The 16,431-nt window shown below is 36.8% G+C and overlaps 1 protein-coding gene across 3 annotated transcripts in view; it reads right to left on the minus strand.

Annotated features, from left to right (window-relative positions):
• The window catches only part of TMEM63C (transmembrane protein 63C), a 128,543-nt gene that overhangs the window by 41,430 nt on the left and 70,682 nt on the right, over positions 1-16,431 (minus strand). For all 3 annotated transcript variants that reach the window (XR_007950620.1, XM_051977521.1, XM_051977523.1), the window contains exons 8-11: positions 15,298-15,440; positions 13,215-13,263; positions 10,185-10,293; positions 1,946-2,019 (exon numbers count right to left, since the gene is read on the minus strand). Coding sequence is in view for 2 of the 3 variants with exons in the window: in XM_051977521.1 (XP_051833481.1) it covers positions 1,946-2,019; positions 10,185-10,293; positions 13,215-13,263; positions 15,298-15,440 (375 nt within the window). In the remaining variant the exon portion in view is untranslated. The remainder of the gene's footprint in view (positions 1-1,945; positions 2,020-10,184; positions 10,294-13,214; positions 13,264-15,297; positions 15,441-16,431) is intronic.

Below are 16,431 nucleotides of genomic sequence, written 5' to 3' on the forward strand. Positions count from 1 at the left end.
AGGATCAGAAATTGTGCTTCTAATTCAGAATTGCACAGGCCCTACATCCCAGGGATAGAAGAATAGGAAAGGAAGGATGCCTTTAAAAAAAAAACTTCTATGTGGGGAAGGGAAAAACCCTGGGTCCCTGGGTTACTGTAGTGATGAAAAAGAGAAGAAACAATCAATTAATAATCAGTTAAATTAATTTAATTTCCAGCCAATTAGGCATGGACCCACACTTAACACCATATACCAAGATAAGATTAAAATGGGTCCATGACCTAGGCATAAAGAATGAGATTATAAATAAATTAGAGGAACATAGGATAGTTTATCTCTCAGACTTGTGGAAGAGAAAGAAATTTGTGACCAAAGATGAACTAGAGACCATTACTGATCACAAAATAGAAAATTTCGATTATATCAAATTAAAAAGCTTCTGTACAAACAAAACTAATGCAAACAAGATTAGAAGGGAAGCAACAAACTGGGAAAACATCTTTACAGTTAAAGGTTCTGATAAAGGCCTCATTTCCAAAATATATAGAGAACTGACTCAAATTTATAAGAAATCAAGCCATTCTCCAACTGATAAATGGTCAAAGGATATGAACAGACACTTCAGATGATGAAATTGAAACTATTACCACTCATATGAAAGTGTTCCAAATCATTATTGATCAGAGAAATGCAAATTAAGACAACTCTGAGATACCACTACACACCTGTCAGATTGGCTAAGATGACAGGAAAAAACAATGATGAATGTTGGAGGGGATGTGGGAAAACTGGGGCACTGATGCATTGTTGGTGGAGTTGTGAACGAATCCAACCATTCTGGAGAGCAATCTGGAACTATGCTCAAAAAGTTATCAAACTGTGCATACCCTTTGATCCAGCAGTGTTACTTCTGGGCTTATATCCCAAAGAGATACTAAAGAAGGGAAAGGGACTTGTATGTGCCAAAATGTTTGTGGCAGCCCTGTTTGTAGTGGCTAGAAACTGGAAATTGAATGGATGCCCATCAATTGGAGAATGATTGAGTAAATTGTGGTATATGAATGTTATGGAATATTATTGTTCTGTAAGGAATGACCAGCAGGATGAATACAGAGAGGCTTGGAGAGACCTACATGAACTGATGCTAAGTGAAATGAGCAGAACCAGGAGATCATTATACACTTCAACAACAATACTGTATGAGGATGTATTCTGATGGAAGTGGATTTCTTTGACAAAGAGATCTAACTCAGTTTCAATTGATAAATGATGGACAGAAGCAGCTACATCCAAAGAAAGAACACTGGGAAACGAATGTGAACTATTTGCATTTTTGTTTTTCTTCCTGGGTTATTTTTACCTTCTGAATCCAATTCTCCCTATGCAATAAGAGAACTGTTCAGTTCTGCAAACTTTTTTGTATCTAGGATATACTGTGGCATATCTAACATATATAGGACTGCTTGCCATCTGGGGGAGGGGTGGAGGGAGGGAGGGGAAAAATCAGAACAGAAGAGAGTGCAAGGGATAATGTTGTAAAAAAAAAATTACTCTGGCATGGATTCTGTCAATATAAAGTTATTATAAAATAAAATAAAATATTATAAATAAAAATTTAATTTCCAGCCTCTCCTCTGCCTCTCTGCCTCTTATCTTATAAACTCCTCTTAGCCATTTTCTGATCAAGGAGAAATATTCACATTAAATATGAGGGCAGGGACTAGACAGGAAGAGGGTACCCCATCAAAACTACAACTTCCCTGCCAGTCACAGATAAGATCACAAATCTAGAATTGGAAGTGACCTCAGAGTCTTTTATTTTACATAGTAGGAAACTGAGGGCAAGGAGAGGAACCGACTTGCCCATAGTCACCCAGTTATTGTCAAAGGCAGAATCTGAACTCAGGTCTTCTGATTCAAGAGTTGGAACTGTTTCTATAGATCACTGGCTCTTTTCACTCACTGAAAATGTTTGATGATGATCGCAGGATCTGTAATTTCCTTGGGTAGATAGGTGATCAGCAGAGTTTTGGTTGCCTGGGGGAGAAAAGAGAAAAAGAAGGGCTAAGTGATAAAGCAGAGTACTGATACCGCCATCTTGACTGAAAAAGTCATAGACAAGCATTTAACTTAACAGCAGTGGGCATTATCACTAAAACTTTTTACAAAAATGGTAACTTGCTGAAATAGAGAACAAGAATCAATCCAAAACGGCAAATCTGCCTGTACCTTTCCAATGTAATCTGTATAATCTGTTCTGTACTGTCATTTTGGAATAGCCTCCTGACAAAATCATAGGACCTCAGAGATAGAAGAGACATAATCAAATCCTGACTTTAGTACAGGAAAATCCCATACAGAAACCCAAATAAAGGGTTATTTAGCTTCTCCTTAAAAACTTCCAATGGACAAGCAGACTTCTAATCATGAACAAATAGATCTCCAATGTTGGACAAATAGATATCCCATCATGGACAAATACACGTCCAATCATGGACAAGTAGATCACTTAACAGTGCACAAGGAAGGGGCCTTCCTGAAATGGCATTAGCCTGGCATTTAACACTGATCCCAATCAAACACTCCAACCTTAATTCCCACTACTCTCCTATATATACTCTTGCTGTTTAGTTGTTTTGCAATCATGTCCGACTCTTTGTGACTCCATTTTTGGGTTTGTTTTTTTTTTTTTTTTGGCAAAGATAGTGGAGTAGTTTGCCATTTCCTTCTCCAGCTTATTTTAGGGGAAAAGGGGGTTAAGTGATTTGCTCAGAGTAACATAGTAAGTATCTTGAGGCCAGATTTGAAGCCAGGAAGTTGAATCTTTCTGATTTCAAGCCCAGTGCTCTATTTATTGTGGCACCTAGCTACCTATAAGTACTAAATATTCTAGCTAAACTGTTTAATCTTTCACAAAATTTTTTCCATTTTCAACCCTATCCTGCATAACTTTTTTTCTATTTAAATTGACTTTTATCTTTCTTTCTGCCCACAGCAGACACCCTTTTCCCTGGTTTCTAGCTGTTGAAATCCACCCATCCTTCAAGGACTAGCTTTAATTGTCAATTCCTTCATGAGGCTTTCCATTGCTCCCCAATTTCAATTCAGTAAACATGTTTTCCAGGGCTTACAGTGTGAAAGACGTGCTGTGTGCTTGAGTGAGGACATTTAAAAAATATTAAAAAATATTTTCTCCCTATTCTGTATCCAATAGCTCTTTAATTGAAAGTTTTTTATATTTTTTAATATTCTATATTGTATTATGATTGTGCATATTACTTTTTCCAGATCTTCATGGCAATTCCTCCCTCTTTTGTTTTAATGAATTCAATACCTTTTAAATCCCTTACAATCTGGCTTTCTACTGCATCATTTCACCAAAACTGATCTTTCCAAAGTTATTAATGATCTTTCCTTAACCTCAAATCCAATAGTCTTTATGAAATTTTTATTCTCTACCTCTCTGTAACCTTTCTTTAACACTGTGGGTCATTCTTCTCCTTTTTGATAAAACCCTCTTCTCTCTAGGTTTTTGGAATACCACTCTTTCCTGGACCTCCTCTTCTCTATCAGATGGCTCCTTCTCTGTCTCCTTCTCTAGATCACAACCTCTGTAGGTGTCTATAGGATTCTATCCAGGGCTCTCTTTTCCCTCTATATTTCTTCACTTGATGTGTTCTTCAACTCCCATGGATTTAATTACCATTTCTAGGCTGATGATTCTTATACCTTGCCTTAACTTCTTGGCTGATCCTTAATCTTACATCTTTAACTGCTTTTCTGAACTTCTTGAACTATATGTTTAGGAGACATCTTAAATTCGACATGACCAAAATCAAACTCACTACTTTTCTCCTAAAGCATCCCCACTTCCTACCTTCTTTCTCTATAACTGTAGAGGTCCCTCAGGCTCTCCATCTAGATGTTATCCGATACTTCTCACTCTCTCTTACCTCCATACTCAATTTGTTGACACTGGCTGTTGATTTCACCTTTGTGACATCTCTTGAATCTCCTTTTCTTTGACATGGCCACTATTTTGGTGCATGCCCTCACCACCTCATGCCTGTTGGTGGGTCTGCCTGCAATGTCTTTCTCCTCTCCAATCCACCCCCCATTCAGCCACTCTTACGGTCCAACCATGACATGCCCCTAACTCAATAAAGTCCAGTCACTCCTTTTCACTTCTTGGATCAAATACAAAATGATTCAAAGCCCTGCATAACCTAGTGTCTCCTCCCACCTTTCCACTCTTTTTATACCCTACTCGTCACCATGTACTCCTCAAAACTGTGACAGTGACCTTCATGGTTGTCTGATGAACCAGATTCTTCATCTCTCAGCTTTAGTAATTCTCTTTAGCTATCCCTCATGCCTGGAATGCTCTTCTCATTTCTACTTAGTCACTTCCTTGGCCTCCTTTAAATCTTAACTAAAATCCTATATTGTATGGGAAGGTTTTCCCTCTTAATTCTAGTGCCTTCTATCAGTTATTTCCTAATTATCCTGTATATAATCTGTTTGTATTTTTGTTTACTTGTTTTCTCCTCCACTGGACTGTGAGTTCCTTGAGGGCACAGAGTGTCTCTTTTTGTACCTCCAACATTACCACATAGCAGGTACTTAGCCTGGCATATAGTAGGCACTTAGCCTGGCACATAGGAAGTACTTAGCCTGGCACATAGGAAGTACTTAGCCTGGCACATAATAAGCACTTATTTGTTGACTAATTGTTTAATTGATCAAGAATATTGTCTTTCTCCTAATCTGCTTACACTCTTTATTCTATCCCCTCCCATCTCCTCCAGGAAACTGCTACAGCAGTCATTCCACCTTTCTAATGTTCAGTCTCTCCTTTTATATCAGCTCTTTTCCTACTGCCCACAAACATGTCTAGGTCTTCCCATCCTAAAATAATTCTCACTTCTCCCTATCTCTTCAAATTATCATCCTATATCTTTTTTTTCTTCACAATCATATTCCTAGAGAAACTGTCTATATTTATTTTCTCATTCACTTTTCAATCCTTTTTGCAATCTGAAATCTGGCTCCAAATCTTATTATTCATTTAAAACTTTCCTCCAAAGTTATCAATGATTTCTTAATGGCTATACTATAAATCACTGGAGTAGAAAGGATAGAATAAAAATGGCTTAGTGTCCCTTTCTCAGTCTCCATCATACTTAACTTCTGCATCATTCAAGACTGTCAACCACTCTCTTTTCTCTGGACACTCTCCTTTCTAGATGTTTCTGACACTATTCCTTCTTCCTACCTGAATGATTCCTTCCTTCTCACTCTCCTTTGCTGGCTCATTATTTATGTTCTGTTTCCTAATTGTCAATGTATCCAAAGGCTCTCTCCTGAGCTTTTATCTTTTTTTTCCTCCCTATAATCTTAGTGATTTCATCATTTAAAAGGAAATGAATACAAATATGAGGCATAATTCAAATTAACTATCAGAGAAAGTCAGAATGAGCTGTTATCAGTGAAAACACTAAAGATAAATAAAAATGATTAGAGTTTTTTAAAAGCTCTATGAGAGAAAAGAAGAGGGTCAAAAGAGAAAGATGATGAGGATGAATGTGACTGTTTATAACTAGGAAAAGATTCTAAAAGCTTTCTCAATTCCTATTTTCTTTTTGTTTTCTCTTACAATGAGAAAAATCACTGGACTAGAAAGGATAGAATAAAAATGGCTAATTGAGAATAAATATCCTAGATAATTAAGTTAGAAGAGAATATCCTCAATGCTATCAATGAGTTCAATACAATCAGCCCAGATTAACTATATTCTTGGGTAGTGAAAATACTTGCAGATGTGACTTCTGAGAAATAATTATTAGTAGTCTTTAAAAAAATCATAGAAAGAGACGTCACACAGGGATTGGAGGAGGGCAAATATTCTGGTTTTCAAGAAAAAAAAAACAGTGTGCAATCTTTTGACTTTTTGACTGGTAAGTTTGATTTTGATGCTTAGCAAAATTTTAGGACATGTTATTAAAGAGATTGTTAGTGAGAATTTAGAAAAGGAAGCAATGATTACAAAGAATCAGTACAGCAATATGAAGAAAAGAACTAATATTATTTCTTTTCTGGAATAAATGCCATATTTTAATAATAATAAATAATAATAATAATAAAATAACATATTTTATTGCACCTATGATTTTATCAGCTGTCGCTTGGAAAGGATCTGGGTAATTTAATGAATCAAAAGCTCTATCTGAGTTAATGGTATAACATAGTAACCAAGGAAGATAAGATAATCTTAGGCAGCATGAAGAGATACACAGCATCCAGAAATTTGAAACTGTTATTTTGTCATACTTTGTCCTGGTCAAGCCACATCTTCAATATTGTGCTCAATTCTGAGTGCCATGTTTTTGGACCAACATGAATAAACCAGAGAGATTTCATAGGAGAGCTAGCTGAATAATGAAGAGCTCAAATTCATGCTTTACAAGAAAAAGGTAAAGAAAATAGGGACACAGAAAATGACAAATAAATGGAAGAAGTTACAAAGAGGCAAACTTTGGTTGCTATAAAGAAATATTTCACAACAATAAGAGTTATCCCAAAATAGAATGGGTGTGTCAAGAGATAATGTGTTTTCTTTTATTTGCAAGTTGTTTTTTTTTAAAGGACTAGATGCCCATTTTTAGATATAATATAGCCAAAAACCTCTTCACATATGAGTTGGACCAAATGACTTCTGAGATCCCTTCAAACTCCCATAATCCAAAGTGGAAGTGTGGAGTTGTGGAAAGAACATTGAACTTAGAGGTATGAGAATGCTTGTCAGTTCCAACTACACTACTTAATAGCTTTGTGACCATGAGCATCGTTCCAGCCCTCAACCTTGGTTTCCTCATCTGTAAAATAGGAATATAATATTCTTAATGGCCTACCTCACAGGTTTACTATAAGGGTCAAATGAGATAAAGTATTTTTTGGTAATAAAGTGCTATATTTAAAAAAAGGTAAACAAAAAATGGTAGTACCTTTTATTTATTTGGTCATTTCAGTTGTGTTCAACTCATTGTGACTTCATTTGGAACTTTCTTGGCAAAAATACTAGAATCCTTTGCCATTTCCTTTCCAAGCTCATTTTACAGATTAGGAACTGAGGCAAACAGGCAGGGTTAAATGGACTTGACCAAGGGTCACATAGCTAGTATGTGTCTGAGGGCAGATTAATTAATTGAGATAAAATGAAGATCAATTACAAAATTGAGTTGATTTGGTGTGGGAATCAAAAGAACCAATCAGATTCTATCTCATGAACACTGACTCCATCTTGTGCTGCCATTTTGTTGTTTTTCTGTTATTTATCCATAGAAAACGAGATGGTACAAGCCATTTATTGTTTCACAAATGAAGACGAATGCAATTAATCAACATCTTTTCATTCTAAGATCCATTCCAAATCTAGTCTTTCCTTTCTCAACTTGACTCTTTCCCCCTCCAAACTTGGAAAACCCTTAATCTTTCCTTCAGTTAGAAATTAGATTGCCTAATTTTATATTCTGGCTAATTGCTTTGCTTATAATTAATTGGTCCTATTTGATTAAGTTTTTATGTATTAAAAAATGTCTTCCTCTTCAGTTAAGAGTACAGTGCCAAAGCTGAGGAAGATGACTGGTCCCAATTTCTTATATAATTGTCATAATAAATTGCTGTGCTTTGGAGCTCAAACTTTTGTTTCTTTGGTCATTTCATCTTTTTTGGCAAGCCAGGTAGGAGTCAAATCTAGAATTTTCTGTTAAACTAGCTGAGACTTGAAGGGAGCTGAAGAAAAGGAGATGAGAACAGAGAAAAGGTTCCAGGAATGAAGAATAGTTTGTGAAAATGTGAAAATTTCAGGGATGGATTAATTAAGTGCCTATCATATGCCAGGTGGGACAGTTAGATAACACAGTAGATAAGAGTAGATAGTGTGTTGGGCCTGAAGTCAGAGAGACTCATCCTCCTTATTTCAAATCTGGCCTCAGACCCTTATTAATTGTATGATTCTGGGCAAGTCATTTAATCCTGTCTACCTCAATTTCTTCAACTGTAAAATGAGTTAATTGTGTGATTCTGGGCAAGTCACTTAATCCTGTCTAATTCAATTTCTTCAACTGTAAAATGAGTTACAGAAGGAAATGGCAAAGTACTCCAGAGTTTTTGTGAAGAAATAGGGTCATGATGAGTCAGACACAATTGAAATGACTCAACAACCACAACAGAGGTAAACACTCAGTAAATATTAATCTTATTTGATCCTCATAATTCTAGGAGGTAGGTGTTATTGCCCTATTTTGCAGCTAAAGAAACTGAGGCAGAGAGGGATAGAGTGACTTATTCTGGGTTACACAGCTAGTTAAATGTCTGAAGTCAGACATAATGTCAGGTTTTCCTAACTTCAGGCTCTACTTAGATATAATTTCTGTGATTGTCATACTCATGATCATTGAACACCATGGGAACCAAAGAGATTGGCAAGAGATTTCTCTCTTCTGTTGAGAGAAAAGAGGGCCAAAGACAACTTTATGATGACTAACTAAAGGAAATGTAGTAAAGGAAAAGAATCAAATTGGCAAAAAGAAAATGTAGAGATAAGTGTCACAGAAACCATGGGAGGAGAAAGTTTGTAAGAGGAGAAGCTGGGGGTCATTGACAATATTTTAGATAAGTCAAGAAGGATAAGCACTGAGGAAAGGCCAATGGATTGAACAGTCAAAAGATCAATGGTAATCCTATTTCAGTTTTAGTCAAGAGGTAAAGTCAAAAACCAGATAAGGGAATGAGAATTAATGGAAGGCAAGGAAATGGAGAACATAAATACAACTAATTTTCTAGGAAGTGCTGTAGAAGATACATGTTGAGACCTCCAAGTATGAAGGCAGAATGAAGAGGAAGATGGTGATCCAGGAACTGAATTCTTTGAGAAAGGAGAAAGAATCACCTAGGTGCCAGTAGATTGCTATAACAAGGAGTTAAAGCAAGTAAGACATTTCAGGATGGATAGTTTGAACCTCAAAGGAAGAGAGATTGCTGACTGAGGATGTTAAAAGAGTACCTGGAAGTTGCAATGAGGAGAGAGGACTATACCAATTCTTCTTCCTGGCCCTGTTTCAGAGGATATGAGAAAGACGACCCAGTTCTGGAGAGGGTGGCCAAAGGATATAGTGCCTTCTGGGGAGAGCCAGCCTAAAAGGATGGAAAAGTGAAGATCTTTTGATCTAAGATAAAGGGGATTTTGTGAACCTATAAAGCCACGATTCTAGAGGATGCACTGAGGGCATGGCTTATGGAGAAAGAAAAGCTGATTTTCCCAGAGACAAAATTAGAGGCAAGGAATAGGATTTGAGACTCTAGATTTTTAGATAAGGGTAATGGGAACTGGGAATTCATGTGTCATTAAAATAAGAGGCTCCTATACATTAAATATCTGTGAAAAGTGAGCATAGACATGATGATTGTTTTCACTGCCTCTGACTTCCGGAGGGCCAGAATCTCTTCTGAGATCCCAATGGAGGAAGAAGAATGAGAGGGTGATTAGAACTCTGAGGGTTAGGCTGAACTGATACCTCATACTTGATTTGGAACTTCATCCAAAGATGCTGGAGGATTGAGGCTAGGCTAGGAGAAGTCTTAATTCTAGTGTCAGCAGTCAGCTTCTGATTCTTCTGAAATTCATAGATTTAAAGAAGGAAGGGATCTTACAGGTCACCTAGGATGATCTCTTCATTTTCTAGATGAAGAAATTGAGGCTCAGAGGAGAAAACTGACTTGTCCAGAGTTGTATTTGAACTAAGGTCTCTGAAATTCAGGATACTATGTTCCCACAATAACTTCAGTGAGATAAAGCTCAAACTCTGAGATAGCTTAGCATCCTTTTTAGATCAGGCCATCTCCTGGAGTGTCCCTTGGAGCAAGCACTTCAGAAATAAGGCACATATATATATATATATACACACATATATATATATGTATATATATATAACACTACAATTTATTATGTATTATTTTATGTTTTTCTGAAATAAAGAAACTACATAAACTAGGAAAAATATAAGGGAAGTATAGAACTATGTTATACCTGAAGGAGAAAATGTTATCATAGAGGATCAAAGAAAGTTTCATGGAGTAGGTATTTGAATTGGAGTTTAAAGGATGGGGAATATTTAATAATGGGTATGATTCCTTCACCTTACCTTTCCTTCACTCTTGGGTTTAATGTCTCGACTATGGTGGACCATGAAGCAAAAGGTGAGGCAGAAGTAGAGAAAGGAGAATACACTATGTACCCACAAGATCTTGTCACTGTCAAGAATAAGAAGTAGTTACAATTAGTTCAAGATGTACAACTTGATATACAGAGATTTAGCTCCTGGGACATATATTTTTCCTAGATTTAACACTTGAAATATTCTAGCAATTATGTCCTACCTAGTTGGCAATGTAAAAATTTATATTCTAAATGCTAAGGCTATGCCAGTCTATCTCTAAATTTAAGGGGCTTCAGCCTGGCTGGCCAAATTTCCATAGTGATAGATCAGTGGGTGGAAAATTTGGGGTTAGATTCTATTAATCTCATACTGTTTGGTCTATGTTGGTAGTAGATGAAGCATGAAAAGGAGGGCAGAAGGAGAGCTCAGAGTTGGACTGCTGTTGTATCTAAATCCCTTCTCTTCAATCTGGAAAAACTGGGGACTACTTTTTGGCTCAGCTGCCCCAATCGTTCCTCTCTACAATGATCTCTGAGGTCTGTTCTAGATTTAATGCGAGGATCTTTCAAAACACAGGAAAGAGCACTGTATTTGAAATCAAAAGACCTGGGTTCAAGTCTTGTTTACTACCTGAGCCAACTTAGGCAAATCAGTTAACTTCTATGGACTTCAGTTCCTCAACTGCAAAAAGATAAACTCTGAGATCCCTCTGAGTCTATGACTGCTCAGGCACTTACACTGCAAGAAATCTCTTACAAGCGCCACTTCATGATTCCTTAGCTAATTCATTTCTAAGGACCTTCCCATCCCTATAAGCCTTGGACCTTGAAGTCCTTTGTCTTTAAAGAAGCCTTGATCAGTCACTTCCAGCCAACTCTTCCTGACGCCATATGGGGTTCTCTTGGAAGAGATTCTCTAGCGATTTGCCATTTCCTTCTCCAGATCATTTTACAGATGAGGAAATTGAGGCAAACAGATTAAGTGACTTGCTCAGGGTCACAAAGCTAGTAAGTGTCTGAGGCCTGATTTGAACTAAGGAACTAAGGAACCTAGCTGCCCTTAAAAAACTTTATTAAAGTAATGTATGTGTTTTTTAAAAATAAGCTTTATAAAGATGAAAATCCTACTGGATAGATAAAAGTTATCAGATAGTAAGTTATTTGGAAGCTAGTTAAGTAAAAATTGTCCAAGACAAGTGTCTGGCATTATTGACATTATTAAAGACACATCTTTATCTGTTTCATAATCCTGTCTAAGACTGATTGTGCCCAGATGAAAGGAACAGCTGTAGTAACAAGAAGTGGATTATTTGTGAGATTACACTTGCTCTTGGAGCCTCTGCCACAAGGTGTCACTGTCAAGAGCTTTGGATACTAATGTATTCATAGAGTAGCAGGAAGCTAATCACAACTAAGTTATATAAATTGTTTCATTTTCTACAATCCAGTACCCAGTTTTATAGTATTTTCATATTGTCTTATCTGATTTTGATCCAATGTTTGAATTTCTTTTGACAGCCAAGAGGATTGTCTAGAATTTAATTCTATATAAAATTTGGAGGTTGAAATGAATCCATTTATGCATAGGGTTAACAATAGCCTAAACCTCTACTCATAGAATAGCTAACATTTATAGTGCAAGTACTTCATATTATCGCATTTGATCCTTAGGTAGCTGCCATTATCATCTCTTGTTTTCTAGATGAGCAGTCATACACCTAGTAAGTGCCTGAGGCAGGATTCAAACTCAGGTCTTCTTAGCTTCAAGTCCATAGTACTATCCCCTAACTCCCTTAAATTATTCTGTGGGATTTCTGCTGAAGAACTAGAAATGCTTGGCTACCAGAACTATACTCCTTCATGTAGGTCACCAGGAGAGGATCACAGTGCTTCATAGAGTCACAGAATCCCTGAATACAAAAGTATCTCAGTGTTCATTTTGTTTAACCTTTACCCGAAGAATGATTCCTCTCTAAAACAAATTCAACAAATTCTGAGTTTCTTCTTTAACACATCCAGGGATTCATTGAGAATGCCCATTTCATTTTAAAACAACTGCAACTGTCAAAAACTTGTTTTTTTTTAAAAAAAAATTTGACTAAAGCCTAACTACCTATAATTTCCACCCTTTGGTCACTTGCCTTCTGAAGTCATGTGTAATAAATTTTATTTTTTCATCTCCACGACAGACTTTTAAATATTTGAAGATAGCTGTCTCATCCGGTTCCCCTCATACTTCCCTTTTGTTTTACCCTACCCAACCCCATTAACTTGTTCTTTCCTATATTCTTGAAATGCATTAGTCCTCTGGAAGGGTTGCTGGCTTCCCCTGCCCAGATAATTCTCATAGTACTTGACTAGCAGGATGATAGCCAAGCAAGGTATGTAGTTTCTTTCAGCTGATCTTATGTCATGGTTTCCAATCCTGTTACCATGATGGCCCTCCTGTGGGCCCTCTCCAGCTCCAACAAAATCTCTCTTAAAACACGATTTTCAGAATTAAATGTAATTTTCCAAATGTGGTCTGACCAGGGCAGAATAAATCAGGACCACCATTCCTTGATTCTGAATACTATACTTTAGATAATGATGACTAAGAAATTATTAGTTTGGTATTTGAACCCAAAGAGTTTATATTTATGCTCATTAAATTTCACCTTGAGTTTTGGTCATCATTCAAGCCGGACTAGGTCTTTCTGAATTCTAATTTTGTTAACCATCTTATGAGCTTTTTAAAAAATCCACTATATTGCTAGGAAGACTGAGGTATAGAAAAGTCAAATAATACTAGCTTAGTAAATCAGTGACATCCTAACTCCCAACCCAGTACACTAGATTTCACCAGGACATGTGTTCATTAATTTAGAGACTAGAAATTAGATCTTTAAGGAAAAATAAACCTCTCTCAACACAGGATAACTGATGTCCAAGTTGGAGACTGATATAACTGATCTGTGTCCCTGATCTATTCCCTCTCCAGGTAAGACAAAAAAAGTAAGAAGACATTGACACCTACTTTTTGCCGACATTGACAATGGTGGTACGGCCGAAATGACTATTTCGTGCTGAAAAAGAAGAATGCTTGTTAGTAGCTTTGCCTCTAGGAATGCATGCATCCCAGCTGAAAGTCTACCTTGGATTACCTCCCATGGTCCTACCCTTTCTCGGGCCCTATGAGCTAGTCCCAGATTTGTTGGGACAATAACAGGTCCTTTTCTCATATGGTCATAGGAAGAGAAAGGAAACATATCAAATTCTACAAGCAAGCTATGAAACTCCCCAATGCGGCTGAAAAAGTTTAAAATGGAACTGAGAACATTAAATATATGATATTAATTTGTGTTTTTTTTGCAGTCAATATGAGGCCTATGGAGATTCATTTCTATTGGAATTTAACCACACTTTTAATCTAACAGTCTCTTTTTACAGATGAGGAAATGGGGGTCCCCAGAAGAAAAAAGGTTTTCCCAAGATTTCTGAAGAAGTATGTAGCAGTCAAGATTTGAACTCAGTCCTTTGGTTCTAAATACAGTGCTCTTTTTCATTATACTCTTTTACTCCAACTATTGACTGATTTTCCTACCCTCACATTTTTGCAAGCTGTGCTTCCTCAACCTAATAATAGTAACAATAATAATATAAAATAATAACAAAACACAATAATTAATAATACAAAATACTTTTAAAAATTCAGATTAATGGAATGAGCCCTGTTAGTCAAATTTATTTTGTAATTACTATTCCCTGATTTTATTGTTATTATTTTCTATCACATACATTTATATGGAATTAATTATTTAAAGATTATATATAAAAAGCAGTATGGAATAGTGGATATAGTCTAGTCTTGGCATCAGGAAGGATGAACTCAAATCCTTCCTCTAATACATACTGGCTGTGTGACTCTATCCGTGGGTATGTCCATTAATCTTTCATTGCCCCAGGAAGCCTTCATGACTATGAGAAATAGACAAATTGCTGCTCTGGATTAATGAAGGGAGTTTCTATTCAGAGAGTTCATAACAACAAATGGAATCCCAGGCTCAAAAAAAAAAAAGCTATTTTGGGGAAAATGGCAATAATAGGATCTATTTTGATATAAATGTTTAATTTATAGGAAGTTGTAGAACTTCAGGGAAAAAATAAATATTTAACTGGCAGAGAAGCAAATGAGGAAAAGTACCAGACATGTTACCCCTGCAATTGGGCATGCTGATGTTGGTGAGCTCAAGAGTTCTGAGTTTCAGCAGGGCTGAGGCCAATCAAGTGAAAAGTTTAACATCAATATGGTGAGCCTCCAGGAGATGGAGGTAAGGGATTCCCAGCCTGCCTATGGAGAGGCAAATTGGCTCAGGCAGAAATGAAAATTAAAGCTTCCATTAGACAATACAGATTACTAGTGGGATAGGGTGCTTGTGAAGAGCCTCACTACATTTCCAGCCTAGGCAAGATAGGGAAACCTAGTCCCCCCAAAAAAGATGGAAACTGAAGAAAAATGGTTGGACATATTTAGAAATGGGGACTTATCCTATGTTGGCTGTGGAAACAGGAAAACTTGTTATTTTCTTGGCAACTATTATTAGGGTTTCACATGTATCAGCTGAACATTATAGAAAAAAGATGTTATCCTATGTTGGCGATGTAGATTTTCTATCTCAAAAATATTATTATTAAATATACTTAGCCAACTATGCTTTTATATTGGGTTGACACTGGATTCATAGAAGTCATAGAAACAAAATATACTTTTCACTGTTTCCATCTATTCCTCCAAAGTGGAAGTATTTTCATTTTTGTTATCCCTATGAAATAAAAAGTGGCCATTATAATTTCCCCATGATACAGATGAAGAAAATGAGGTAATGAAGAGTTCAAAGTGACGTATCCAATAGCAGACAGTAAATCAATGGCAGAGCCAGGATAAGAAACCATGCCTCCTGACTTCTAGTTTGGTGTTCTCCTTATTACACTCCACTGCCATAAAAGAGGACCCTCATTCAAGCCCTCCCTGATGTTTGGAGGGAACTGTTTTTTGCCTCCATTCTCTTGAGGCACTGCAGCTCTAGAGGAGTGTTTGTTGGCTTCTGAGCTCCCCTTACCCAGAAGATTCCCAGAGTAATTGAGAGGCAGGATGACAGCCAAGGAGGGCACACAGAGAAAGAGGAATAGAAGAATGAGGTGTCTCTGGAAACTGAGGTACATTTTGGCATCATCTCCACACTTTTTAATCAGCTCCTCTTTCCTAGGAGAGACACAAAAAGACACTTCTCAGAAACTGGTATGCCAAAAATTAGGTGCAAAAGAGTGATTTATCTTGAATAATCAGTGGATCACCAAAAAGCATTTTTAAGTCCTCTGGGGCTGGTTTAAAAAACACTGCGTGGCTTCAGGAGTGGCAGTCACAAGGAGGCAGGTTTCAATTAAGTTCAATTCAACACACATTTATTAAGCAGCTCCTAGATGACAGGAACTGGATATGCGAAGATCACAAAAAATTTCCTCAATCTCAAGGAGATTATGTACTACTTTTACATCAAACTAAGAATTTTCTAATACCTGGTATTATCCTAAAACAGAATGGGATGCCCTATGAAATAATGAGTTCCCTTCTATTTGATCAGGAAGTAGGTACCTTGTGAGCTAGGGTTTTTGAAAGGTGGGTGGAATTTTAGTAGTTAGATGGGAGAGAGCGAATAAGCAGCATAGAGTTAAGAAGCCTTGGAGTTTGAAATTCAATTTGGCTAGAACATAATTCTTATTTAGAGGAGCAGTGATGGAAAGGTAGTCTTGTATTGTGCTACAGAATGTCTTTATTTCCTGGCTATGGAGCCTGTACTTTATTTGGAAATCAATCTTCCACTAAAATACTACTCTGATGCTTTTTATTTTGGTGACAAGGTAGTGACTGTGGTTACTCTAAGGATCTGAGTTTAGAATGGTTGATTGAGCATCTGTTGCCTGCTTGGTAAAGTTCCAAGATGTTCAGAAGCAGGTTAGCCACAGGATAATGAAACTTTTGACAATAGCAACTCTCAAAAACTTCTACTAATTTTAGATAATTTGTGTATTATTGGTGGATAGAGAATGCACATGTGAAATTTTATGTCTTTGAAGAATTGGTAGGCAACAAAACCACTAAGGCTTCTGAGTGATGGTATGATCTGATCAGAGCTGGATAACAAGTCTGACCTAACAAAGGTGGATAGGAAGAACTGGAGGAAGAAGAAACTGGA

This window comes from Antechinus flavipes, chromosome 2 (assembly GCF_016432865.1).
Source record: "Antechinus flavipes isolate AdamAnt ecotype Samford, QLD, Australia chromosome 2, AdamAnt_v2, whole genome shotgun sequence".
In the NCBI taxonomy this organism is placed as follows: Eukaryota; Metazoa; Chordata; class Mammalia; order Dasyuromorphia; family Dasyuridae; genus Antechinus; species Antechinus flavipes.